Below are 27,846 nucleotides of genomic sequence, written 5' to 3'. Positions count from 1 at the left end.
ACCATTCCAAACATCAGAGCCTGTTGTTCCTCATAGGACGATCTTAGAACAGACTCTGAGCAACCAAAGAGAGCAAGTTCTGGGTCAGGTTCAATGGCCCTCTCATATACCTTTGAATAGCAATCAAAGATGTTCCTGCAAAAATTATTAAGTAGGGGGCCGAGCCAAAAAAGATGAGTTAATGAACCCTCTGAGGCTTTACATTTGTCACACAGTGTGGAGACCTGGGGGTAAATTCTATGTCATTTGGTTTTGATGTAATGAAGTCTATGCACGACTTTGTATTGTATCTGTCAGAGCTACTAGGAGTACTGGGTGGATGGAGTCAGGCGCAGAGAGCAGGTTTAAGGAACGTGGATTTATTTCCAATGCACAGGGAAAATGATCATGCCCTAAAACATACGGGCGCATGAGAAAAAGGAGTCCAAAAACACCGGACTAAACTGTACCGAGGAAATAACAAAATCCACTTCACAATCCAACACCAACATAACAGAAAACAAGCCCGCACAACAGCCAGCGGGCTTCCTACCCTTAAATAGCCTACCCACCAAACTAAACTCAAAACAGGTGCACCCAATCAGCCCAAACTAACCGAAACAAAAAGAAAAGAATCGATGGCAGCTAGTAGGCCGGTGACGACGACCGCCGAGCGCCGCCCGAACAGGAAGAGGCACCATCCTCGGCGGGATTCGTGACAGTACCCCCCCTCTGACGCGCGGCTCCCGCAGCGCGCCGACCCCGGCCTCGAGGACGACCCGGAGGGCGAGGCGCAGGACAATCCGGGTGGCGACGGTGGAAATCAGCCAAGAGGGAAGGATCTAAAATGTCTCTCCCCAGTACCCAGCACCTCTCCTCCGGACCGTACCCCTCCCAGTCAACGAGGTACTGCAGGCCCCTCACCCGGCGTCTCGAGTCCAGAATAGCTCGTACAGCGTACGCCGGGGACCCCTCGATATCCAGAGGGGGCGGAGGGACCTCCGGCACCTCACCTTCCTGAAGGGGACCAGCTACCACCGGCCTGAGGAGAGACACATGAAACGAGGGGTTAATACGATAGTAAGAAGGGAGTTGTAATCTATAACACACCTCGTTTATCCTCCTCAGGACTTTAAATGGCCCCACACACTGCGGCCCCAGCTTCCGGCAGGGCAGGCGGAGGGGCAGGTTTCGGGTCGAGAGCCAGACCCTGTCCCCTGGTGCGAACACAGGGGCCTCACTGCGATGGCGGTCAGCGCTCCTCTTCTGCCGCTCACTGGCCTGCCTGAGAGAGGCCTGGACTGCTCGCCAGGTCTCTCTAGAGCGCTGTACCCACTCCTCCACCGCAGGAGCTTCGGTCTGGCTCTGATGCCACGGAGCCAGGACCGGCTGGTACCCCAATACGCATTCAAATGGCGACATGTTAGTTGAGGAGTGGCGGAGTGAGTTCTGGGCCAACTCTTCCCACGGGACGTACCTTGCCCATTCTCCAGGCCGGTCCTGGCAATACGACCTCAGAAACCTACCCACTTCCTGGTTCACTCTTTCCACCTGCCCATTACTTTCGGGGTGATACCCAGAGGTAAGGCTGACCGAGACCCCCAGACGCTCCATAAACGCCCTCCATACCCGGGACGTGAACTGGGGACCTCGATCAGATACGATGTCCTCCGGCACCCCGTAGTGCCGGAAGACGTGGGTAAAGAGAGCCTCCGCAGTCTGTAGGGCCGTAGGGAGACCAGGCAATGGAAGGAGACGACAGGACTTAGAAAACCGATCCACAACGACCAAAACGGTAGTGTTCCCCTGAGAGGGGGGAAGATCAGTCAGGAAATCTACCGATAAATGAGACCATGGCCGTTGTGGAACCGGGAGGGGTTGTAACTTCCCTCTCGGCAGGTGCCTAGGAGCCTTACTCTGTGCGCATACCGAGCAGGAAGAGACATAGAGTCTCACGTCCTTAGCCAAGGTGGGCCACCAGTATTTCCTTCTAAGACCCCGCACTGTCCTCTCAATCCCCGGATGACCCGAAGAAGGTAGTGTATGAGCCCACCGAATCAAACGATCACGAACACCAAGCGGTACGTACCTAAGGCCAGTTGGACACTGGGATGGCACAGGTTCTACCCTTAACGCCCGCTCGATGTCCGCGTCCACCTCCCATACCACCGGGGCCACCAGACACGAGGCTGGAAGGATGGGAGTCGGATCGATGGGCCGGTCATCCGTGTCATAGAGACGAGACAGCGCGTCGGCCTTAGTGTTGAGGGAACCTGGTCGGTAAGAGATCGTAAATCTAAAACGAGTAAAGAACATGGCCCACCTAGCTTGACGCGGATTCAGTCTCTTCGCCTCTCGGATATACTCCAGATTTCGGTGGTCAGTCCAGATGAGAAAAGGGTATTTTGCCCCCTCAAGCCAGTGTCTCCACACCTTCAGGGCTTTTACCATAGCTAGTAACTCCCGGTCCCCCACATCATAGTTCCGCTCCGCCGGCTCCAGCTTCTTAGAAAAGAAAGCACAGGGACGGAGCTTCGGTGGCGTGCCCGAGCGCTGTGATAGCACGGCTCCAACACCAGCCTCGGACGCATCCACCTCCACTATGAACGCTAACGAAGGGTCCGGATGCGCCAACACGGGAGCCTCAGTAAACCTTGCCTTCAACTGGTTGAAGGCTCCATCTGCCTCGGCCGACCACCGTAGACGCACCGGCCCCCCCTTCAGCAGTGAGGTAATGGGTGCCGCCACTTGGCCAAAACCCCGGATAAACCTCCGGTAGTAATTGGCAAACCCTAAAAACCGCTGCACCTCCTTTACCGTGGTTGGAGTCGGCCAATTACGCACGGTGTTAACGCGGTCACACTCCATCATCACCCCCGAGGTGGAAATGCGATAACCCAGGAAGGAAACGGCTGGTTTGGAGAACACACATTTCTCAGCCTTGACGTATAGGTCATGCTCCAGCAGTCGCCTAAGCACCCTGCGCACCAGGGAGACATGCGCGGCGCGTGTGGCAGAATAGATCAAGATGTCATCAATATATACTACCACACCCTACCCCTGCAAGTCCCTGAGAATCTCATCTACAAAGGATTGGAAAACGGCTGGAGCATTCTTCAACCCATACGGCATGACGAGGTACTCATAGTGGCCTGATGTGGTACTAAACGCTGTTTTCCACTCGTCTCCTCCCCGAATACGCACCAGATTATACGCGCTCCTGAGGTCCAGTTTTGTGAAAAAACGCGCTCCGTGGAATGATTCCATCGCCGTAGCGATGAGAGGTAGTGGATAACTAAATCCCACTGTGATTGAATTTAGACCTCGATAATCAATGCACGGACGCAGTCCTCCCTCCTTTTTTCTCACAAAAAAGAAACTCGAGGAGGCGGGTGACATGGAGGGCTGAATGAACCCTTGTCCCAGAGCTTCCGTGACATATGTCTCCATAGCCAACGTCTCCTCCTGTGACAATGGGTACACGTGACTCCTGGGAAGTGCAGCGTTCTCCTGGAGGTTTATCACGCAATCCCACCGTCGATGAGGTGGTAATTTAGTCACTTCTTTCTTACTAAAAGCGATAGCCAAATCGGCATATTCTGGGGGAATGCGCACAGTGGAAACCTGGTCTGGACTCTCCACCGATGTGGCACCGATGGAAACTCCCACACACCTACCTGAACACTCATCTGACCACCCCTGAAGAGCTCCCTGTCGCCAGGAAATGAGGGGATTGTGAATGGCTAGCCAGGGAATCCCCAACACCACTGGAAACCCAGGTGAATCAATAAGGTAAAAACTGATCTGCTCCCTATGATCCCCCTGGGTTACCATGTCCAGCGGAATCGTGGCCTCCCTGACCAGCCCTGACCCTAACGGTCGGCTATCTAGGGAGTGCACGGGAAAAGGTGGGTCTATCTGCACCAGCGGAATACCCAACCTACGGGCGAGTCCGCGATCCATAAAACTCCCAGCTGCGCCTGAGTCGACTAGCGCCTTATGCTGAAGAGAGGGGAAAAAACGCAGGGAAGAAAATAACCAAAAACATGTGACCAACAGGGAGCTCTGGGTGAGTCTTGTGCCTACTCACCTGGGGTGGCCGAGGAGTATTCCGCCTGCCATCCCGACTCCCAGATGGACTCCTCCAGCACCGGTCCGAAGTGTGTCCTCTCCGGCCACAGTAGGTGCAAGAAGAGCCACCTCCTCTGGTCCCCCTAGATGCAGCTCCTCCCAACTCCATCGGAGTTGGAGCGGGAGGACTGGGAGGTGGAATGGACAGGACCCCCTCTGAACGCCCGCGGGCAGCTAGCAAGTTATCTAGTCGAATCGACATGTCGATCAGTTCATCTAGAGATAGTGTGGTGTCCCGACAAGCTAGCTCCCGACGGACGTCCTCCCGGAGGCTACAACGGTAATGGTCTATTAAGGCCCTGTCATTCCACCCCGCACCAGCAGCCAAGGTCCGGAACTCTAAAGCGAACTCCTGGGCGCTCCTCGTCTCCTGTCTAAGGTGGAACAGACGCTCACCCGCCGCTCGGCCCTCTGGTGGGTGGTCGAACACAGCCCGAAACCGGCGGGTGAACTCTGCGTAATGGTCCCGAGCTGAGTCTGGGCTGTTCCAGACTGCGTTGGCCCAGTCCAGGGCCCTCCCCGACAAACAGGAGACAAGGAGGCTTACACTCTCCTCCCCCGAGGGAGTCGGACGCACGGTAGCCAGGTAAAGCTCAAGCTGGAGCAGAAATCCCTGGCAACCAGCCGCTGCTCCATCGTACACCCTCGGGGGGGTGAGACGCAATGAGCTGGTCCCAGCCGATGACCCTGTGGGAGTGGGTTGTGTCGTCTGCAGGGGAGCTGTAGGGGGCGTCGGGAGACCACTCCTCTCCCATCGTTCCATCCTCTCCATCATCTGGTCCATCGCTGACCCGATACGATGAAGTACAGCTGTATGATGATGGACACGCTCCTCCATAGTTGGGAGAGGGGTGGTCGCGGCTCCTGCTGACTCCATAGTGTGGTGCGGGCTTCTGTCAGAGCTACTAGGAGTACTGGGTGGATGGAGTCAGGCGCAGAGAGCAGGTTTAAGGAACGTGGATTTATTTCCAATGCACAGGGAAAATGATCATGCCCTAAAACATACGGGCGCATTAGAAAAAGGAGTCCAAAAACACCGGACTAAACTGTACCGAGGAAATAACAAAATCCACTTCACAATCCAACACCAACATAACAGAAAACAAGCCCGCACAACAGCCAGCGGGCTTCCTACCCTTAAATAGCCTACCCACCAAACTAAACTCAAAACAGGTGCACCCAATCAGCCCAAACTAACCGAAACAAAAAGAAAAGAATCGATGGCAGCTAGTAGGCCGGTGACGACGACCGCCGAGCGCCGCCCGAACAGGAAGAGGCACCATCCTCGGCGGGATTCGTGACAGTATCAGTTGATATCTAGCATTGATGGAACAGGAGTGAATTCTAAACAGGGCTTCTCCCTGTAGATCATCTGAGAGCTCAATATTTAACTATTTTACCCCAGGTCTCCTTGAGATGACTAGTAGAGGCCTCTGTGTAGTTGGAGACAAAATGTGAGATGAGGTGTTTTGAGTTGGGAGGGCGCTGTAGCAAATCATAAAATGAATGTTGTAAAGGGAGGGAATCAACATTTAGAATTTTCCCTTTGATAGAATGTCTGACTTGTAATTAATGGAAAAAATGTGAATGGGAGAGTTTGAATTTATTTATTTTATTGATATGCTTATAAGTCTTCAATTGTGGCCAGTCCCTTCTCCCTCCATTCAACAAACACCTTATCAGACCGAGATGGAACAAAATAATGATTCAATCATATCAGGGTGTATACAGAGGTATCAGGCACATTATAAACATACTTAATCTGGTTTAAAATTCTTAAAGAATTTCTCAAAACAAAGTTGTCGCCTGTCAGTTTGTTTGGGCACTCTGATTTGGAGAAAAACAAGGCTGGAAGAGAGGAAATTTATCAGGGACTTATCAGGGAAAAGCAGATGGCAGTATGTTAATAATGCCCTGGCATTTGCAGCCCAGTAGTAATGCTTAAAGATGGGTAGGCCTATACCACCACTTTCCTTGGGCTTTTGCAAGTGGGCTTAACAAATACGATGGTTTTTGTAACCCCCAGACAAATGGCAAGATTGTCGAGTCCAATGTCTTAAAAAATTAAGAGGTAAGAAACATTTGAAAATTCTGGCTACCAGCAGAACTTAAGCTTCATCAAGTTTTGGCAGTTATTTTTTGGCCCTATCATCAAGTTTTGGCAGTTATTTTTTGGCCCTATCATCAAGTTTTGGCAGTTATTTTTTAGCTCTATCATCAAGTTTTGGCAGTTATTTTTTGGCCCTATCATCAAGTTTTGTCAGGCTGGTGGAATATAAGAAGGCTGATACATCAGAACTAGAAGCATCGGATCTGGAAGAATATACAGTGCATTCAGAAAGTATTCAGACCCCTTGACTTTTTCCACATTTAGTTATGTTACAGCCTTATTCTAAAATAGATTAAAAACGTTTTTCCCTCATCAATCTACACACAATACCGCATAATGAGGAAGTTAAAACAGGTTTTTCATTTTTTTTTGCAAATTTATCAGATAAAAAAAAACAGATACCTTATTTACATAAGTATTCAGAACCTTTGCTATGAGACTCGAAATTGAGCTCAGGTGCATCATGTTTCCATTGATCATCCTTGAGATGTTTCTACAACTTGATTGGAGTCCACCTGTGGCAAATTCAATTGATTTGACATGATTTGGAAAGGCACACACCTGTCTATACAAGGTCCCACAGTTGACAGTGCGTGTCAGAGCAAAAACCAAGCCATGAGGTCGAAGGAATTGTCCGTAGAGCTCCGAGACAAAATAGTGTTGAGGCACAGATGTGGGGAAGGGTACCAAACATTCATGCAGCATTGAAGGTCCCCAAGAACACAGTGGCCTTCATCATTCTTAAATGGAAGAAGTTTGGAACCACCAAGACTCTTCCTCTTTGGCCGCCCGGCCAAACTGAGCAATCAGGGAAGAAGGCCCTTGGTCAGGGAGGTGACCAAGAACCTGATGGTCACTCTGACAGAGCTCCAGAGTTCCTCTGTGGAGATGGGAGAATCTTCCAGAGGACAACCATCTCTGCAGCACTACACCAATCAGGCCTTTATGGTAGAGTGGCCAGACGGAAGCCACTCCTCAGTAAAAGGCACATGACAGCAATTTGGAGTTTGCCAAAAGGCACCTAAAGGACTCTCAGACCATAATAAACTAAATTCGCTAGCCTGATGAAACCAAGATTGAACTCTGTCCTGAATGCCAAGCATCACGTCTGGAGGAAACCTGGCACCATTCCTACGGTGAAGCATGGTGGTGGCAGAATCATGCTGTGGGGATGTTTTTCAGCGGCAGGGACTGGGAGACTAGGCAGGATCGAGGGAAAGATGAACGGAGCAAAGTACAGAGAGATTCTTAATGAAACCTGCTCCAGAGCACTCAGGACCTCAGACTGGGGAGAAGGTTCACCTTCCAACAGGACAACGACTCTAAGCATACAGCCCGACAACGCAGGAATGGCTTCGGGACAAGTCTCTGAATGTCCTTGAGTGGCCCAGCCTGGGCCCGGACTTGAACTTGGCTGTCATGCAGTCAATTAATTCTTGGTCTGTGAGCAAGGAGGGGTTAAAACGGCAACTGTAATTCTGTTTTGGTAAAGCAAGATTGAGGCACAAGATAATTGGACTGTGGTCACTTATTAAGATGCTATGTCATTTCGAATTGAGCACATTGGGTATCAATTTGGAATCTATTAGGAAGTAGTCGATTGTAGAATAATACTTGGGAACATGAGAGTAGAATGAGTAGTCTGTCTGTGGGATGTTGCAGTTACCAGATGTCCACTAGATTCCTGGATTTGATTAGATTATTTAGAACCTGGACAGAGGTGATATTTGGTGGAGTACGTGTAGACAGTCTGTCAAGATACAGATCAATGTAACAATTAAAATCGCCTCTGATTATTAGGTTAGTGGTACTAAGATCTGGGAGTAAATCAAAAACATTACGAAAGAAATGTGGGTCATCAATATTTGGGCCATAAACGTTCAATAGGGTGACAGGGAAATAGTTCATTTTCCCTGATACTATGATATACTTACCGTGTGGGTCTGTAGACAAGGACGAGAGTTGAAAAGGGATGTTTTAACAAAAGTGAATATCAACACCTCTAGCCTTGGAAGAGAAGGGTGATTGATAAACTTGAGAAATCCAGTTGGATCTCAGATGCCGCTGCACCGTGGCTTTTATGTGCGTTTCTTGCAGGAAAATGATGTCAGCACCAAGTGATTTCAATTGCTTAAATACCATACCCCTTTTGCGCGTGTGCCCGAGACCGTGCACATTCCAGGATACTAATATGACACCTTTAACATCTGACTGATTACCATGATCATTTCCTGGCATTTCCAAGACCATTTCAAATGAACATGTTCGAATTAAAATAAACAGAACACAGTAACAGACCCCAGAGAAACCCGCCCTCCCGACTGCTTCCCCAAATTAAGCACTGTTTTCCCCATCTCACGTAAATGAAGACCGCCGGTCATGATGGCTAGAACAGACCAATGCTACGCTAGCATGCTAACAACAGTTAGACTTTACTAACAGCCCTCTCCGCGGTTGTTGGAAAACAAATTAATATGTTAGCGTTCATGAATAAACATAAAATCCACTGTTTGCTCAGTCAATATCCCAGAATTTTGTGGCGAGGGATTTCAGTCTTTCAGGCGGTTTGCTGTAGTTTTGATTTGTAGCTTGCAGCCTCTTTGGGCTTGGTGAAGACTCTTGGCATGCCTTTGTGATGAACATGTAGCTAGAGTTTGATGTTCAGCCTGCGACTCCTGCCCTCTAAATTGAGAACCTTTGCTCGTTCTTCACTCAGGTGTTTTCCAGGCCTCCGATCCGGGTGTCATGATCAGACAGGGCCTCATCGGCTGTGTCCATGCAGCCCTTCAGTTCGGCCTGTGCTGTCTTGAGACTCAAACATTGTTTCGAGCCTGTTCAACGATCGTTGATAGTTTATTACAGACTCTTTCATTTGTTGACACATGGCCGTGGCAGAATCTTGTTGCTGGGTAGCTGTAGAGTTGTAGTCATCAGTACTCAAAATGGTGCTAGCTGCTGCTTGTTGGGCCTGGGTCTTTGTAAACTTTGCATTAGATGTTCTGTTGGTTTCCGTCGTCATATTTCACTTTTTCACTATTAGTTAGTGCCTGTGTTATATACTAAACAACGTGTATATATTTTTGGGGGCAAACTTGGAAATGAAAATGTAAAAATGTAAGATTTCCAAATTCTTGGAGATGAGATCTGAAAATTCTACTCCATACTCATGTGCACCAGCGCCCTCAGTGAGAAGGAGTTTGAGAGCTGTTACCTCTACTACCTGGACCGCCACTGGCTACAACACCCACACAGTAAGAGATATTCACTTTCACCACTGGCACTGTTTGTGATGGTTTAGATTATGACATGTTAAACTGATTGAGAGATTTCTCTCTCCATCAGGTCAGACAGAGGAAGGGAAGAAAGATGAGGATGATCTTCCTCAGCAACAGAAACCCTTCTGTACTGGAGAGACTGTGTGCCTTCCTGTAACATCACACATGGACACACAGCCTCCCACTCACACACACACCCATAATCATGAACAATCAATACACACACTGATACAGACACCCACTAACTGACAAACACATAGCTGTAACGTTATAATCCATGTATATGTGTGTATCCCTCCATCATTTATTTGCATGATACAATATTTCTGAGGTCTCATGTATCATTTTATGTGAGCCAAAAAAGCTACAATCTCCACGATGAAAAGTTAGTAGTGATGTTTATTGTCTACAGAAAATATTGGGAATCAGCACAGTCACAATGCACAGAATTATAACACAAACCACTACTTTAAAAGTCAATATATTCTTTATTTGACCAAATCAAAGGGTTACAATTCTCAATTTAGAGGGCAGGAGTTGTAGGCTGAACATCAAACTCGTGGGGATTTTGGAGGAGGTCCTGCCATCCAGGACCTCTATATCAGGCGGTGTCAGAGGAAGGCCCTAATAATTGTCAAAGACTCCAGCAACCCTAGTCATAGACTGTTCTCTCTGGTACCGCAGGGCAAGTCTAGGTCCAAGAGGCTTCTAAACAGCTCCTACCCCCAAGCCATAAGACTCCTGAACACCTAATCAAATGGCTACCCAGACTATTTGCATTGCTCCCCCCCTTTTACACCGCTGCTACTCTCTGTTATCATCTATGCATAGTCACTTTAATAACTCTACCTACATGTACATATTACCTCAACTAACCGGTTCCCCCGCACACTGACTCTGTACCGGCACCCCCCTGTATATAGTCTCGCTATTGGTATTTTACTGCTGCTCTTTAATTACTTGTTACTTTTATTTCTTATTCTTATCCGTATTTTTTTAAACTGCATTGTTGGTTAGGGGCTCGTAACTACACCTGTTGTTTTCGGCGCATGTGACTAATAACATTTGATTTTGATTTGAAAAAGCCTCTAGGCTTTTGAATAGACATTTTAGTGGTATAGACAGGTATGATAAAGTGAAGATGTTACTCTGCCTCATTACTAGTGTCTTCATGAGAGCACCAGACCACATTTCTGGGACTGTAGAGCATCAGGGCAGCTTCGTCAGTGAGGGTGAGGTGACCTCTTTGTGCATTGTTGGGCCGGTCGGTGTTACAGTAGACAGGTATGAGGATGCAATGATGTTATGATGTCCAGATCACCACTCGTTCTCCGTAGAGCTCCAGGGTACCTTCGTCAGTGAGGGTGAGGTGACCTCTTTCTGTATTGTTGCAACGGCCGGTGTTACTTGCCCAAATGGGATGGTCCTGTGTGGTGTAGATGACCAGGTTGCCATCCTGTTGGAGGATGAGCCTCTGAGCATCTTTGTTCTCAGTGTTTGATGCCCAGACAACCCGACCCCAACCGTAGAGCACAAAGTTGCCATCGGTCTGCAAAGAGAAAATGAATTAGCATATAAACATGTTAGACAAAGATGACCTCTGTTCAGGATGCCTCTGTCCTGTACTTGTCACGCCCTGGCCTTAGTTATCTTTGTTTTCTTTATTATTTTAGTTAGGTCAGGGTGTGTCATGGGGGATGTATGTGTTTTGAATTGTCTAGGGGTTTTGTATGTTTATGGGGCAGTGTCTAGTCTAGGTGTATGTATGTCTATGGTTGCCTAGATTGGTTCTCAATTAGAGACAGCTGTCTATCGTTGTCTCTGATTGGGAACCATATTTAGGCAGCCATATTCATTAGGTAGTTCGTGGGTGATTGTCTATGTCTATGTTGCATGAATGCACATTGTTTATATAGCTTCATGTTCGTCGGTTTGTTGTTTTGTTTAGTTTGTAAAGTGTTCTTCCTTCTTCGTTAAATAAATATGTATTCATTTCACGCTGCGCCTTGGTCCTCCTCTCTTCCACCATACGACGATCGTGACAGTACTGCTGTGCATTCCTTTCATCCACTTTTAAATGATTACTTATAAAATAAATAATTAAGTTATAGGGTGAAAAATATTTCCCAATTTATTTTTCAATATTCGCAGCAAGTGTTCGTCAGCTAAATCAAAATATTAGGGGTGTGCATTTATTCCATTCAAAACGATTCGATACGTATCTAGATACTTGGTCTGCGATATGATACAGGAATGATACGTTTTCATTTGAAACAATTCAGTGCGATTCGGTTTGATTAGAGAATGAATCAATGCGATGTGGTTTGATTAGAGAATGAATCAATGCGATGTGGTTTGATTAGAGAATGAATCAATGCGATGTGGTTTGATTAGAGAATGAATCAATGCGATGTGGTTTGATTAGAGAATGAATCAATGCGATGTGGTTTGATGCGATGTAAATCGATGCACTAAGCTTGGTTTCATTTTCCATTCTAAATTAAAATCTGCAGTTCGTAACATATCAGTCGAATTGTATAATGGACATCCACAAATGGATACACACTTTAGGAAACGTAACATATCAGTGGCGACCCGTCATTGAAGGCAGGTGGGGCAGAGCCTGTTTTGCATGTTATTTTGGCATTAATACGTGTCACATATCAGTTTGCAAACAATGTAAAAAAAAAATAAAAAATAAATTCATATGCATAAGAACATGGTCTCTTTTTTGCTTTCTTGAGTAAGGCAGCTCCAAAATGCAGGTGTTTCAGCATAGCTCAGTGCTTTCTGTGGTGTTGTGTAAAAAATACAGAGCTTAGGGGTTGGTAATGTTCTCTAGTTGCGCCGTGATTGGCTCAGTGTTCTGTCACTCATGGGGACACCACATCACCGCAAAATATACAGGGAGACCTCAAATTCAAGTCCCATGGGTGCTGCCATAGAGTTACATTAGAAGTGCCCATCCAAGAAGGCTCAAGGTCATTGGCCACAGATAAATTATGTTAAATCACGTGAAATCTACCGTAGATTTGATTGGACTGATCATGTCAACATCATACTTTCAAAATTTTACCTAGCAAGCTAGACAAGCAGTCATCATCATGAATCACGGTGACAGTCTGCTGGCAAATCCTTTTCAATCATATTCATATTGTCATATGAAGAGAAATTATTGATAAAATGTATTGCTGCTCATCGGCCATTGGACATAAACATTACACAACAAGTTGGAAATTGCAAATTCAACAATGAGTGGTTTGGAAGGAATCAGTGGCTAACTGCAAGCGTTGCAAAGCAATCACTAGCCTGCTATTCAGTGGAGAGGGTGTGTGGTCCAAGTCTGGGTCTAAGGGTCCCGATTCCAAACTTAAAAGGATAAACATTCAACACCATGGGCCAGAAAAGTTTGAATACATTGGCCATGCTGTCAATCCAGCATGCCTTCTGCCGCGTTCAAAACAACTGGAAACTTGGAACTTGAAAATCTCAGACTTTAATGAGTTCAAGACAACTGGGAACTATGAAAAAAACAAGCTCCGACTGGGAAAATCCATTTTTGAACGGTCATTCAACTCGGAATTTAAAGTTGTGAACTCGGGCCTCTTTCTAGAGCTCCGACCTGAAGATCACTGACGTCATGATTCAACCTTGTTTTTTTCCGAGTTCCCAATTGTCTTCAAAGCACCATAAATCCAGAAAATGCCAGACTTTGATGACAAAGTTTTATGAAGAATTTGCCCACAAGGCCCGGCGCGCCACCTTCCTGTTCAAGTGAGCACGGCACAACAAGGGGAGTCCAAAAAAGTATTGTTTGCTGCTCATAAATTATGTAATATGACAGGGAGATATGTATACTGTAGCTAAGAAAGTACTACTAGGTGTATTTTGTGTAGTAAGCTGTTAGTAGCTCATGTGCCTCACCCTAATAATTTGGTCCCTTCCCCCCCACTGTTCTGACTTGGTGGTGCACATGTAGCCTATAGCCTGTTTTAGAGTAATGTAATCATTGAATATTGTAAGAGCTTTTATTGTCTGTTTATATGCCCCCTTTATCCTATGGTACTGACTTGGTGTACAGGGATAATACTATAAGAACGGCCCATGTTCTGAATTCTGTCGCTGTACATTTCAAAAGTGCTGAACAAATAGCTATATTGACTGCGTCCGTTCTAGATCGCTCAATAATGTCGTAATCGAAATTACAGATTGCCTCTTATCTGCTCGTTGTCCCCTTATGCCATAGTTTGTACATCTCAATTATCAGTAGAAACCACATTTGTTTAAGCAAGTCAGCTATATCAGCTGTTTTTTTAAAGAGCAGTAAATGAGGATGAATTAACAGTGTTGCTGCCAGACAAGGCTCCACTGATAGCCAGGTGTAGCAGTGGCAATGATTTACTCCATTGTGCTGAAAAGAAATCTCTGCTGCTGGGACAGCTTTATGTAGGCCTTAACAGTTTGTGGGCACCGTTTGTCACCGTTATAGTGCAATTTGTGTATTGCTTAGTGTTATGTATTGGCTTTGCTGTCATGCATCTAAAACATTTTTTTTTGTTTACCCACCAAGATTTACATGCTAAAATCGCCACTGCATATCCATACTAAATGCAGTGTCTCGGATTTACTTACAGAATAATACGAAATGCTCGGAGACCACATTGAGTGGGGTGGTACATGCCTAGTCTCCATTATTGCTCAGCTCAGGTGCCTATATAGACATACATCATTTACACGCACGCACACACACAGAACCCAAGCACTGCGTGTCCCTAGGCACTCTCATTTGTTGACTTCTGTAATCGAAAAAACCTTGGTTTCATGCATGTTAACATCAGAAGCCTCCTCCCTAAGTTTGTTTTACTCACTGCTTTAGCACACTCCGCCAACCCTGATGTCCTTGCCGTGTCTGAATCCTCGCTTAGGAAGGCCACCAAAAATTCTGAGATTTCCATACCCAAATACAACATTTTCCGTCAAGTTAGAACTGCCAAAGGGGGAGGAGTTGCAATCTACTGCAGAGATAGCTTGCAAAGTTCTGTCATACTTTCCAGGTCTATGCCCAAACAGTTCGAGCTTCTAATTTTTTTAATTAATCTCTCCAGAAATAAGTCTCTCACTGTTGCCGCCTGTTATAGACCCCCTTCAGCTCCCAGCTGTGCCCTGGACACCATATATGAATTGACTTTTCCTCATCTATCTTCAGAGTTCGTTCTGTTAGGTGACCTAAACTGGGATATGCTTAACACCCCGGCAGTCCTACAATCTAAGCTAGATGCCATCAATCTCACACAAATTATCAAGGAACCCACCAGGTACAACCCTAAATCCGTAAACATGGGCACCCTCATAGATATTATCCTGACCAACTTGCCCCCCAAATACACCTCTGCTGTTTTCAATCAGGATCTCAGCGATCACTGCCTCATTGCCTGCATCCGCTATGGGTCCGCGGTCAAACGACCACCCCTCATCACTGTCAAACGCTCCCTAAAACACTTCTGCGAGCAGGCCTTTCTAATCGACCTGGCCCGGGAATCCTGGAAGGATATTGACCTCATCCCGTCAGTCGAGGATGCCTGGTCGTTCTTTAAAAGTAATTTCCTCACCATCTTAAATAAGCATGCCCCTTTCAAAAAATGTAGAACTAAGAACAGATGTAGCCTTTGGTTCACTCCAGACCTGACTGCCCTTGACCAGCACAAAAACATCCTGTGGCGGACTGCAATAGCATCGAATAGTCCCCGCGATATGCAACTTTTCAGGGAAGTCAGGAACCAATACGCGCAGTCAGTCAGGAAAGCAAAGGCTAGCTTTTCAAACAGAAATTTGCATCCTGTAGCTCTAACTCCAAAAACTTTTGGGACACTGTAAAGTCCATGGAAAACAAGAGCACCTCCTCCCAGCTGCCCACTGCACTGAGGCTAGGTAACACGGTCACCACCGATAAATGATAATCGAAAATGTCAATAAGCATTTCTCTATGGCTGGCCATGCTTTCCTCCTGGCTACCCCAACCCTGGCCAACAGCTCCGCACCCCCCGCAGCTACTTGCCCGAGCCTTCCCAGCTTCTCCTTCACCCAAATCCAGATAGCAGATGTTCTGAAAGAGCTGCTAAACCTGGACCCTTACAAATCAGCTGGGCTAGACAATCTGGACCCTGTATTTCTAAAATTATCTGCCGCCATTGTTGCAACCCCTATTACCAGTCTGTTATACCTCTCTTTCATATCGTCCGAGATCCCTAAAGATTGGGATGCTGGCGCAGGCATCCCCCTCTTCAAAGGGGGTGACACTCTAGACCCAAACTGTTACAGACCTATATCCATCCTGCCCTGCCTTTCTAAAGTCTTCGAAAGCCAAGTTAATAAACAGATCACTGACCATTTCGAATCCCACCGTACCTTCTCTGAGGTGCAATCCGGTTTCCGAGCTGGTCATGGGTGCACCTCAGCCCCGCTCAAGGTCCTAAACGATATCATAATCGATAAAAGACAGCACTGTGCAGCCGTCTTCATTGACTTGGCCAAGGCTTTTGACTCTGTCAATCACCGTATTCTTATCGGCAGACTCAATAGCCTTGGTTTCTCAAATGACTGCCTCGCCTGATTCACCAACTACTTTGCAGATAGAGTTCAGTGTGTCAAATCGGAGGGCCTGTTGTCCGAACCTCTGGCAGTCTCTATGGGGGTACCACAAGGTTCAATTCTCGGGCCGACTCTTTTCTCTGTATATATCAACGATGTCGCGCTTGCTGCGGGTGATTCCCTGATCCACCTCTACGCAGACGACACCATTCTGTATACTTCTGGCCCCTCCTTGGACACTGTGCTAACTAACCTCCAAACGAGCTTCAATGCCATACAACACTCCTTCCGTGGCCTCCAACTGCTCTTAAACGCTAGTAAAACCAAATGCATGCTTTTCAACCGTTCGCTGCCCGTACCTGCCCGCCAGTCCAGCATCACTACTCTGGATGGTTCTGACCTAGAATATGTGGACAATTACAAATACCTAGGTGTCTGGCTAGATTATAAACTCCCCTTCCAGATTTATATCAAACATCTCCAATACAACATAATATTTAGAATCTGCATGCTATTTCGCATCAAAGCCTGCTTCACTCACGCCGCCAAACTTACCCTAGTAAAACTGACTATCCTACTGATCCTCGACTTCGGCGATGTCATCTACAAAATAGCTTCCAATACTCTACTCAGCAAACTGGATGCAGTCTATCACAGTGCCATCCGTTTTGTTACCAAAGCCCCTTATACCACCCACCACTGCGACCTGTATGCTCTAGTCGGCTGGCCCTCGCTACATATTCGTCGCCAGACCCACTGGCTCCAGGTCATCTATAAGTCTATGCTAGGTAAAGCTCCACCTTATCTCAGCTCACTGGTCACGATGACAACACCCACCCGTAGCACGCGCTCCAGTAGGTATATCTCACTGGTCATCCCCAAAGCCAACACCCCTATTTGGCCGCCTTTCCTTCCAGTTCTCTGCTGCCAGTGACTGGAACGAATTGCAAAAATCGCTGAAGCTGGAGAATTTTATTTCCCTCACTAATTTTAAACATCAGCTATCTGAGCAGCTAACCGATCACTGCAGCTGTACATGGTCCATCTGTAAATAGCCCACCCAATCTACCTACCTCATCCCCATATTGTTTTTATTTACTTTTCTGCTCTTTTGAACACCAGTATTTCTACTTGCACATCATCATCTGCTTATCTATCACTCCAGTGTTAATCTACTAAATTGTAATTATTTCACTACTATGGCCTATTTTTTTGCCTTGCCTCCTTACGCCATTTGCACACAATGTATATAGACTTTTTTTCTATTGTGTTATTGACTGTATGTTTGTTTATTCCATGTGTAACTCTGTGTTGTTGTTTGTGTTGCACTGCTTTGCTTTATCTTGGCCAGGTCGCAGTTGTAAATGAGAACTTGTTCTCAACTAGCCTACCTGGTTAAATAAAGGTGAAGAAAAAATAAATAAATAAAAAATCTAGCTCATGATCTCAATCAGCAGCAGATATTCATTTAGAATGGGAAATTAATGTGTTTATGCAACAAATGTTAGTGCATCGAATCATATCGCATCGAACTGAATCTCATCAATTCGTTCTCTAATCAATCCGTATCGTTTCAAACTAAAACAGAATTTATGTGTCATATCGGAGCCCATGTATCTAGATAGGCCTACGTATGGAATCGTCTTAAACGGGAAAGATGCACATCCCTAATATACACTGATTGTTTAAAGAAAAACTACCAAAACTATTTCTGATCGTGAACCTGGACAATAAAAATAAAATATATTGTAAGTCCATTCAGCAGGTAATTCTATGAGAAAGCTGTCCATTCAGCAGGTAATTCTATGAGAAAGCTGTCCATTCAGCAGGTAATTCTATGAGAAAGCTGTCCATTCAGCAGGTAATTCTATGAGAAAGCTGTCCATTCAGCAGGTAATTCTATGAGAAAGCTGTCCATTCAGCAGGTAATTCTATGAGAAAGCTGTCCATTCAGCAGGTAATTCTATGAGAAAGCTGTCCATTCAGCAGGTAATTCTATGAGAAAGCTGTCCATTCAGCAGGTAATTCTATGAGAAAGCTGTCCATTCAGCAGGTAATTCTATGAGAAAGCTGTCCATTCAGCAGGTAATTCTATGAGAAAGCTGTCCATTCAGCAGGTAATTCTATGAGAAAGCTGTCCATTCAGCAGGTAATTCTATGAGAAAGCTGTCCATTCAGCAGGTAATTCTATGAGAAAGCTGTCCATTCAGCAGGTAATTCTATGAGAAAGCTGTCCATTCAGCAGGTAATTCTATGAGAAAGCTGTCCATTCAGCAGGTAATTCTATGAGAAAGCTGTCCATTCAGCAGGTAATTCTATGAGAAAGCTGTCCATTCAGCAGGTAATTCTATGAGAAAGCTGTCCATTCAGCAGGTAATTCTATGAGAAAGCTGTCCATTCAGCAGGTAATTCTATGAGAAAGCTGTCCATTCAGCAGGTAATTCTATGAGAAAGCTGTCCATTCAGCAGGTAATTCTATGAGAAAGCTGTCCATTCAGCAGGTAATTCTATGAGAAAGCTGTCCATTCAGCAGGTAATTCTATGAGAAAGCTGTCCATTCAGCAGGTAATTCTATGAGAAAGCTGTCCATTCAGCAGGTAATTCTATGAGAAAGCTGTCCATTCAGCAGGTAATTCTATGAGAAAGCTGTCCATTCAGCAGGTAATTCTATGAGAAAGCTGTCCATTCAGCAGGTAATTCTATGAGAAAGCTGTCCATTCCTGGTGCTCTACGCTAATGTTTTAAAAGCATCTAATATTTCTTTTTTGGTGGTCTTTGTTTTTAGTGATTTATTTTTCGTCTGCTGATAATTACTTTAGGGTTGTTGAGTCTAAGAAGGCTATAGGATTTGTCCAACTGTTTTAATTCTGATGTATATCAATTTCCATAAAGCTTTTAAAATTGTCATTAATTGCGTTGTTGTTTCTAATTAACATTCATTTGCATCTTTATCTTTTACAATTATAACTGGTTTAGCGTTTATTCGTTTTGTGAGATATTTACCAGGCTTATTTGCCATTAAGCAGTATGCTTTATTTGAGTTGTTGACTCTCTTCAAAAGTAAAAGATCGTTTTCCTGCTTAAATTCAGAAATGTTATTTTCTTCTTTACCTTGTAAAGATTTTTTATGGGCTATTTCTAAGATTGTGATTTATTTTTCTTTCATTTTAAAATCAGATGTAACTTTTTGCAGAGTTTGAGATTATCATTCCCCTAATGTTTTTTACATTTTATTTAACTAGGCAAGTCAGTTAAGAACACATTCTTATTTACAATGACAGCCTAGGAACAGTTGGTTAACTGCCTTGTTCAGGGGCAGAACGACAGATTTTTACCTTGACAGCTAGGGGATTCGATCTAGCAACCTTTCGGTTACTGGCCCAACGCTTTAACCACTGTGTAACGATCTTTGTTGGGAGAAAGAGAGGAGGACCAAAGCGCAGCGTGGTAAGTGTTCATGATGAATTGTAATAGAACAAAACTGAACACTGAAAATACAAAACAATAAAGAGAACGAACTAAACCGAAACAGTTACGTGTGGAACACACAGACACGGAAGACAACCACCCACAAAACACAACAGAAAACAGGCTCCCTAAATATGGTTCCCAATCAGAGACAATGACAAACACCTGCCTCTGATTGAGAACCATATCAGGCCAAACGAAAAACCCAACATAGAAACACAAACATAGATAACCCACCCAACTCATGCCCTGACCATACTAAAACAAAGAAATAACAAAAGAACTAAGGTCAGAACGTGGCACACTGGGCTACTTGCCGCGCCAATGTACACCTGAAAGGCATACCAAATTATATCAGCGGTTGGCTTTTCTAAGTCCTCTATGTCTACATTTGTAATGGTAAAGGTTTTAATTAGGTATTTAATACATTTCGGATCCAGAAGATGCCCGCTGATGATTCTCCAACTACTGTTTCTAAGTGTATTTTTCTGTTGGTGTAATTAATCAGAATGATCAATATCACGCCATCACAATTTGTTTTATCCAGTAAATTGTTGAATGCATTTTTGGAGAGAAAGAAATGTAGTCAATTCTTGAATAGCTTTTCTTACTTAGAGAAAAAACAGACGCCTCGAGATCTTCAGTTTTGAGATCTTTAGTTTCTTGGCAATTTCTCACGTGGAATAGCCTTCATTTCTCAGAACAATAATAGACTGACGAGTTTCAGAAGAAAGTTCTTTGTTTCTGGCCATTTTGAGCCTGTAATCGAACCCACAAATGCTGATGCTCCAGATACTCAACTAGTCTAAAGAAGGCCAGTTTTATTGCTTCTTTAATCAGAACAACAGTTTTCAGCTGTAATAGCATAATTGAAAAAGGGTTTTCTAATGATCAATTAGCCTTTTCAAATGGTAAACTTGGATTAGCTAACACAACGTGCCATTGGAACACAGGAGTGATGGTTGCTGATAATGGGCCTCTGTACGCCTACGTAGATATTCCATGAAAAAATCTGTCGTTTCCAGCTACAATAGTCATTTACAACATTAACAATGTCTACACTGTATTTCTGATCAATTTGATGTTATTTTAATGGACAAGAAATGTGCTTATCTTTCAAAAACAATGACATTTCTAAGTGACCCCAAACTTTTGAACTGTAGTGTGTGTATGTGTATATATATAGTAGAGAATAAAGATCATGCTTCGAGATGAAGGTTCAGCTGAGGAGAGCTGAAGGCACCAGAGTTATTGTCACGTTCCTGACCTGTTTTCCTTTTTCTTGTATTTATTTAGTTGGTCAGGGCGTGAGTTGGGTGGGTTTGTCTATGTGTGATTTTCTATGTTGGGATGGTTGTGTTCGGCCGGGTATGATTCTCAATCAGAGACAGCTGTCAGTCGTTGTCCCTGATTGAGAATCATACTTAGGCAGCCTGGGTTTCACGTGTGTTTTGTGGGTGTTTGTTCCTGTGTCAGTGTTTGTTGCACCACACGGTACTGTATCGGTTTATGCACTTCGTTTATTTGTTTTGTAATTCAGTATTCAGTTTCGTTTTAATAAATCATTATGAACACTAACCACTCTGCGTATTGGTCCGATCCGTCTCGCCTCTCCTCGTCCGAGGAGGAGGAAGAATATGACGATAGCCGTAACAGAAACACCCACCACCAATGGACCAAGCGGAGTGGAGAAGGGCGGCAACAGCAGCGGGAGAAAACCCAGGACTCCTGGACTTGGGAAGAGATTCTGGACGGCAAAGGACCCTGGGCTCAGCCAGGGGAATATCGCCGTCCCAAGACGGAGTTGGAGGCAGCGAAGGCAGAGAGGCGCTGGTATGAGGAGGCAGCGCGGCGACGCGGTTGGGAGCCCGAGAGTCAGACCCAAAAATTTCTTGGGGGGGGCACACGCGGAGTGTGGCAAAGCCGGGTAGGATACCTGAGCCAACTCCCCGTGCTTACCGTGGAGTGAGAGGGCGTCGTACTGGTCAGACACCGTGTTATGCGGTAAAGCGCACGGTGTCCCCAGTACGCGTGCTTAGCCCAGTGCGGGCTATTCCACCTCGCCGCACTGGTAGGGCTAGGTTGGGCATCGAGCCGGGTGCCATGAAGCCGGCCCAACATATCTGGCCTCCAGTACGTCTCCTCGGGCCGGCGTACATGGCACCAGCCTTACAGATGGTGTCCCCGGTTCGCCAGCATAGCCCAGTGCGGGCTATTCCACCTCGCCGCACTGGCAGGGCTACGGGGACCATTCAACCTGGTAGGGTTGGGGAGGCTCGGTGCTCAAGAGCGCGTGTCCTCCTTCACGGTCCGGTATACCCGGTGCCACCTCCACGTACCAGTCCTCCGGTGGCAGCCCCCCGCACCAGGCTGTCTCTCCGGGTTCTCTCTCCAGCTGCTCCCACCTGTCCAGCGCTGTCAGAGCCTTCCTCCTCTCCAGCGCAGCCTGAGTCTGAACTGCCTGCCTTCCCAGCGCTGTCTGAACTGCCTGCCTTCCCAGCGCTGTCTGAACTGTCTGCCTGCCCAGCGCTGTCTGAACTGTCTGCCTGCCCAGCGCTGTCTGAACGGTCTGCCTGCCCAGCGCTGCCCGTCTGTCCTGAGCCTTCAGAGCCGTCCAGCCAGGATCCGCCAGCCGTCCAGCCAGGACCAGCCAGAGCCGTCCAGCCAGGACCAGCCAGAGCCGTCCAGCCAGGACCAGCCAGAGCCGTCCAGGCAGGACCAGCCAGAGCCAGCCAGTCAGGAGCTGCCAGGGCCAGCCAGTCAGGAGCTGCCAGAGCCAGCCAGTCAGGAGCTGCCAGAGCCAGCCAGTCAGGAGCTGCCAGAGCCAGCCAGTCAGGATCCGCCAGAGCCAGCCAGCCAGGATCCGCCAGAGCCAGCCAGCCAGGATCCGCCAGAGCCAGCCAGCCAGGATCCGCCAGAGCCAGCCAGCCAGGATCCGCCAGAGCCAGCCAGCCAGGATCCGCCAGAGCCAGCCAGCCAGGATTCGCCCCTCAGTCCGGTGCTGCCCCTCAGTCCGGAGCTGCCCCTCAGTCCGGAGCTGCCCCTCAGTCCGGAGCTGCCCCTCAGTCCGGAGCTGCCCCTCAGTCCGGTGCTGCCCTTTGGTAGAGTGGGATTGACATGGAGGGTGGCCATTGGGAGGAGGCCACGGAAGCGGGGTTTGACTATGGTGGGGTGGGGACCACGACCAGCGCCAGAGCCGCCACCGTGGACAGACGCCCACCCAGACCCTCCCCTAGAGTTTATGCTGGTGCGCCCGGAGTTCGCACCTTAAGGGGGGGGTTATGTCACGTTCCTGACCTGTTTTCCTTTTTCTTGTATTTATTTAGTTGGTCAGGGCGTGAGTTGGGTGGGTTTGTCTATGTGTGATTTTCTATGTTGGGATGGTTGTGTTCGGCCGGGTATGATTCTCAATCAGAGACAGCTGTCAGTCGTTGTCCCTGATTGAGAATCATACTTAGGCAGCCTGGGTTTCACGTGTGTTTTGTGGGTGTTTGTTCCTGTGTCAGTGTTTGTTGCACCACACGGTACTGTATCGGTTTATGCACTTCGTTTATTTGTTTTGTAATTCAGTATTCAGTTTCGTTTTAATAAATCATTATGAACACTAACCACTCTGCGTATTGGTCCGATCCGTCTCGCCTCCTCGTCCGAGGAGGAGGAAGAATATGACGATAGCCGTAACAGTTATAGCCTCTCACTTTGCCGGAAATTCACACACACGGTCTAATTTTAATTTAGTTTTGTCAATGTTAGACTGTTGTAATGTTTTTAACTTTGAATGGTTGTTCAATAAACTTTATTACTGTTAACTGTGTAATTGACTTTGTACAGTCTAATATGTCTGTTGTAGGCTATGCAATACAATAATGTCAAGTTTATTAGTGCTGTTTCATGGCGGTACAAAATGCATCCATCCACTGACAGTCAAAGTAATAAAAAGAAGAAGAATCTGATCCTATGTAAAGCATTAAAGCATCCAGGCTGTATCTCAACTGGCTATATTTGGGAGTACCAGAGGGCAGTGCACAAATGGCAAAAAAGGTTGAATAAAAAAAATATATAAAAAATTACTTTAAATTGTGGTCTACAACAGTTTTAAATTTGAATTGTGGTCTACAATTAGACCCTATTGCACAGAAGTGCAAGATCAAATGAGGATCATACCAACAGTGTCATTGCATTTTGGTACACCAGAAGTACATTAATTTACAATGGAATGCTGCCTTTGCCTTACAGAGTTACAGAGGCAGTTGCAGTGCTTTATGTGTGGTGTATATGTGTATGCGTCAAACTGTATGCGAAGATGGCTTAACAGAAATGGTACCAGAAGGTGTATGTTGTTGCACACATCCAAATGATGCTGCTTATCATTTTGCGCAAAAAACTGTCGGTGTGATCAAGGCGTTTAAGAACAGGCCACCTACCTTGCGTTGGCAGCGCGCGAAGCTGGGCAGTGTGCAAAGCTGGGCACTTTGTGCAGTTTGAGTAGGTTACTGATATTCCCTGGGGTTTTTCAGCATGCAAATTGACTTGTAGGTCAATGACTGTCAACTAAGATACATGCTTAGTTCCACACTGAGGAGTGGACGCACCAGCTGTTGCATAAGATGAGGAGTTTTCGGAAGGTAGAAAGAAAGTAATATGAGCAGAAATTGTCCGTGAAGCAGCTATTCGTAAAGGTTTGAATCGATTTTCTGACCAATGCATTCTACATTTGGATCGGTTTTGGGTCCGCGGACCGCTGCAGTTATATCTTAATAAATATTTAAATTGGGACCACTGCATAGGCCTATCGGTCACGTCTTGATCAGACCAACAGGAGTACAACTCTATCACACCTATAACATTGTTGCGCAAATAGTACGCAGCATCATCTGGATATGTGTGCTACAAAAGTTCAACATTCACCTTCTGCTACCATTAATATCAAGCGTCTACACATACAGTTTGATGCATACATTTGATAAATCCAACATATGCAACATAATTTCCAATGGAACGCTGCGTTTGCCTTGCAGCATTGCGTTGCAGAGGCAGTTGCAGTGCATTCTGTGTGTTGCATATGTTGGATTTATCGAATTTATGCATCAAACGGTATGTGTAGACGGCTTGACGTTAATGGTAGCAGAAGGTGAATGTTGAACTTTTGTTGCACACATATCCATTAAACATTTTTGAAATATATAATTAAAGTTTGACTACAGAATTTATTACATAGCATTGATTTAATGATACTGTCGGTCTGATCACGGCGTGAATCGTTACATCCCTACAAAATATAATTTTCTAAGATCAAAATAAGTTGCAGACCAGATATCTAATGTTAATATAATTGAAATGTAAGTGTTTCACTAACTATTGTACCTGAAAGATAGCTTTAAATTGTCCATTGTTGGAGAGGAGGTAGTCCCCTTTCAGCAGAATCCTCTCGGTGCTCATGTAGTTCATACTCATGATTCTGAAAGAGAGGATTTATATTGTTTATTTGCTGCAGTTTATTATAGTGGCAAAGTCTGCCTCTATAGTAAACACCCACACAAACAGGAAGGAGCAAAACACATTTAGACAAAAAAGGAAGTAAAAGAGAGAGAGAGAGAGAGAGAGAGAGAGAGAGAAAATGTGCCTAAACTAGCCTTTTTATAATGAGAATTGATCATTTCAGTTCTAAATGACAAATGTAAAAAACAACTAAATAATACACAAAAGTAATGGAAATGCATCTCATTAAGACCTAATTTAACTGTGGCCGTCCCCTGTACATAAATGAAAAAACACACATGTTAAAGTAAGAGTTACCTCAAGTTCTTTAAGGAACTTACAAGTATTTAGGAGCAGTAGATTGTAGAGGTTAATTGCAGGTTCAGTGGCAGGTTGCAGTTGTGCGGTGATGAAGCAGCTCTGGCCTTATATCCCTGCTCAGGTGAAGGGGGTGGAGTAATAAGGATGAGGAAATGGGTGGTGTCCACTGTACATAAAATTTGACCAAGTGCGACTGAAATGTACATGATAGTTACAATGACAGTGGTGGAAAAGTACCCAAATGTCGTACTTGAGTAAAAGGAAAGATACCTTAATAAAAAATGGCTAAAGTAAAAGTCACCCAGTAAAATCCTATTTGAGTAAAAAATAAAATATGTATATATATATATATATATATATATTTGGTCTTAAATATACTTAAGTATCAAAAGTAAATGTAATTGCTAAAATATACTTAAGTATCAAAAGTAAAAGTTGAATAATTGAATAATTTCAAATTCCTTATATTAAGCAAACCAGACTGCACCATTTTCTAGTTTAAAAAAAATATTTACAGATAGCCAGGGGCACGCTCAAACACTAAGACATCATTTACAAACAAAGCTAGGGTTTAGTGAGTCAACATTCTCTCCTCTCAGGCTCTACATGCGAACGCCTGGGACTGATGCAGTTCACTGTACCAAATGACCTGCACATTGTGGAGCATGTCCAGCATGGACCCCTGTCCAAAGAACAACTACTCAGCAGATATGACGATGTATTTAACATGCCCGTTGAATCAGTGCCTGGGGAGGTACACTTTGAATTGGATGAGAGCGTCACTCCAGTCCAGTGTATTACTTACAATGTGCCCATTGCAATGAAAGTGGCTGTGAAGGCCCAGTTGGACAAGTATGAGGCCGATGGCCACATGACATCTGTCATGACGTTGGCCTAGGGGTAGGTTTATGACAGTCATAAATACCTCTTTCCCCCCTTTTCCCTCTCCCTACTATAACTCATGTGACATAAGAAAACCCCTTGGTTAACATAGAGATTCTGGGAACATCAGAAGTGGGGGGAAATGAACTATATTCTGGTAATCCGACCAACTGAACATATGCGGTGGTACTTAAGGTATATTATGTCAGTTCGGTTGCCCTCTGACACATTCTCATCAATGATAGAATGACATAAACTCTACTGTGGAAAGTCTAAACGTCAGAGGTATCGGATTCACATGGAATTGTTGTTTAATTCAAATGTTTGAATATGAAATTATTTGTGAAGAGATTAAATGTAATTTTAGTTTCCAAATGAGAGATTTGGATTTTCATAAATTTGGGCTTCTGCTCAACTAGGGGCCCGCCCCTGTGAAGAGACATGGGTTATAAACTTTTCAGACACACCCCTCTCTCTCCACTATAAAAGCCATTGACAAAAATGTAACTTCCTGTTCTGGGTACATTTAGGATGACGATCCAATGTCAGAATGGTTCAGATAATAACTACAGAACTAAGCCAACATCAGCATGGACTTTGGTTGTAAATGGTATGAACTTTGAACTCGTATTCACTACAGAAGTGATACCTCCTAGCCGTTGAGTTAGCAACAGCTGCTACAAACGTAGGTTAGGAAGGACAGTCAGAGTATCCCGTCTACTACACACAACGTTACTCCAACGTATCCAGTGACCACCAGAGACATTCTTCAAAGGACAGAGGACTCGGGTTGGCGATACGGTCTTCCATCTACCACCAACCTACTGAAGCGCAGCTCAGAGGGGGCGGTAATTTAGAATGCATAAGATACTGTATTTACGATAGCACAGCTTCGGCCCTGTCCCAGTCTCCCGCCCTTTCACTAAAACTCAGCCCCTTTTCTTTGTGTAACAAGCTGTCATATCTATTCCGCCCGCTAGGGACGTTTTTCTTTATGACGGCACTTTGTAATCAAGTTATGATTTAATTGTGTATGTGTGTTTCTGTGTGATTAGTTAGGTATTTAGTAAATAAATAATTAAACCCAATTTTGTATTGCTGATTCAACTTGTTAGCCAGGATTCTTGCAGATAACCAAGGATTTACCACTTTCAGATGAGACTGAATAAAATGACGATTAATGTGACTGCTATGGATGTAAAATATTACTAAATCTTTAAGAGTTTATTCGGAAGATAACAGCTCTATAAATATTATTTTGTGGTGTCCCTCTCTAGTTAATTACATTTACCTGATTAGTTCAATCAGGTAATATTAATTACGGAGAAATTATTTTATAGAATAGCATGTCATAGCAATTAATCTGGCATAGCCAAAGACACGACACATCTGTGACTGAACCAACTAACCGGATCAGCAATATGGTCATAGTGAAAAAACCAGAGAAGCTGAGGGTCTGCATCGACCCAAAGTATCTGAACCAAGCACTGAAACGATCCCACTACATCATGCCGACACTAGAGGATGGATTTCCACCTTGGTGGATGCCCGAGATGCATTCCTTCAATGCAAGCTGGACGAAGAAAGCAGCTTCATGACTACCTTCTCAGTGGC

At 45.2% G+C, this 27,846-nt stretch overlaps 1 protein-coding gene across 1 annotated transcript; it reads right to left on the bottom strand.

Moving 5' to 3' along the window:
• Positions 1-9,880: 9,880 nt before the first annotated feature.
• LOC120047783 (mannose-specific lectin-like) lies at positions 9,881-25,432 on the bottom strand. The gene is made up of 3 exons (XM_038993334.1): positions 25,371-25,432; positions 24,916-25,009; positions 9,881-11,044 (listed from the first exon to the last, which is right to left on the bottom strand). The coding sequence occupies exons 2-3, from the start codon at positions 25,003-25,005 to the stop codon at positions 10,799-10,801; spliced, it is 336 nt and encodes a 111-aa protein (XP_038849262.1). The 5' UTR covers positions 25,006-25,009; positions 25,371-25,432; the 3' UTR covers positions 9,881-10,798.
• Between the last annotated feature and the right edge of the window lie 2,414 nt (positions 25,433-27,846).

This window comes from Salvelinus namaycush, chromosome 5 (genome assembly GCF_016432855.1).
Source record: "Salvelinus namaycush isolate Seneca chromosome 5, SaNama_1.0, whole genome shotgun sequence".
Classification (NCBI taxonomy): domain Eukaryota; kingdom Metazoa; phylum Chordata; class Actinopteri; order Salmoniformes; family Salmonidae; genus Salvelinus; species Salvelinus namaycush.
This window is presented reverse-complemented; position numbering and strand designations above follow the sequence as displayed.

Bases quoted from the DNA above. Each gene is read 5' to 3' on its own strand.
- LOC120047783 (XM_038993334.1), bottom strand. From the start codon at position 25,005: ATGAGTATGAACTACATGAGCACCGAGAGGATTCTGCTGAAAGGGGAC. The intron at 11,045-24,915 runs GTACAATAGTTA...TTCTCTTTGCAG, and splicing joins AATTTAAAGCTATCTTTCAG to ACCGATGGCAACTTTGTGCT.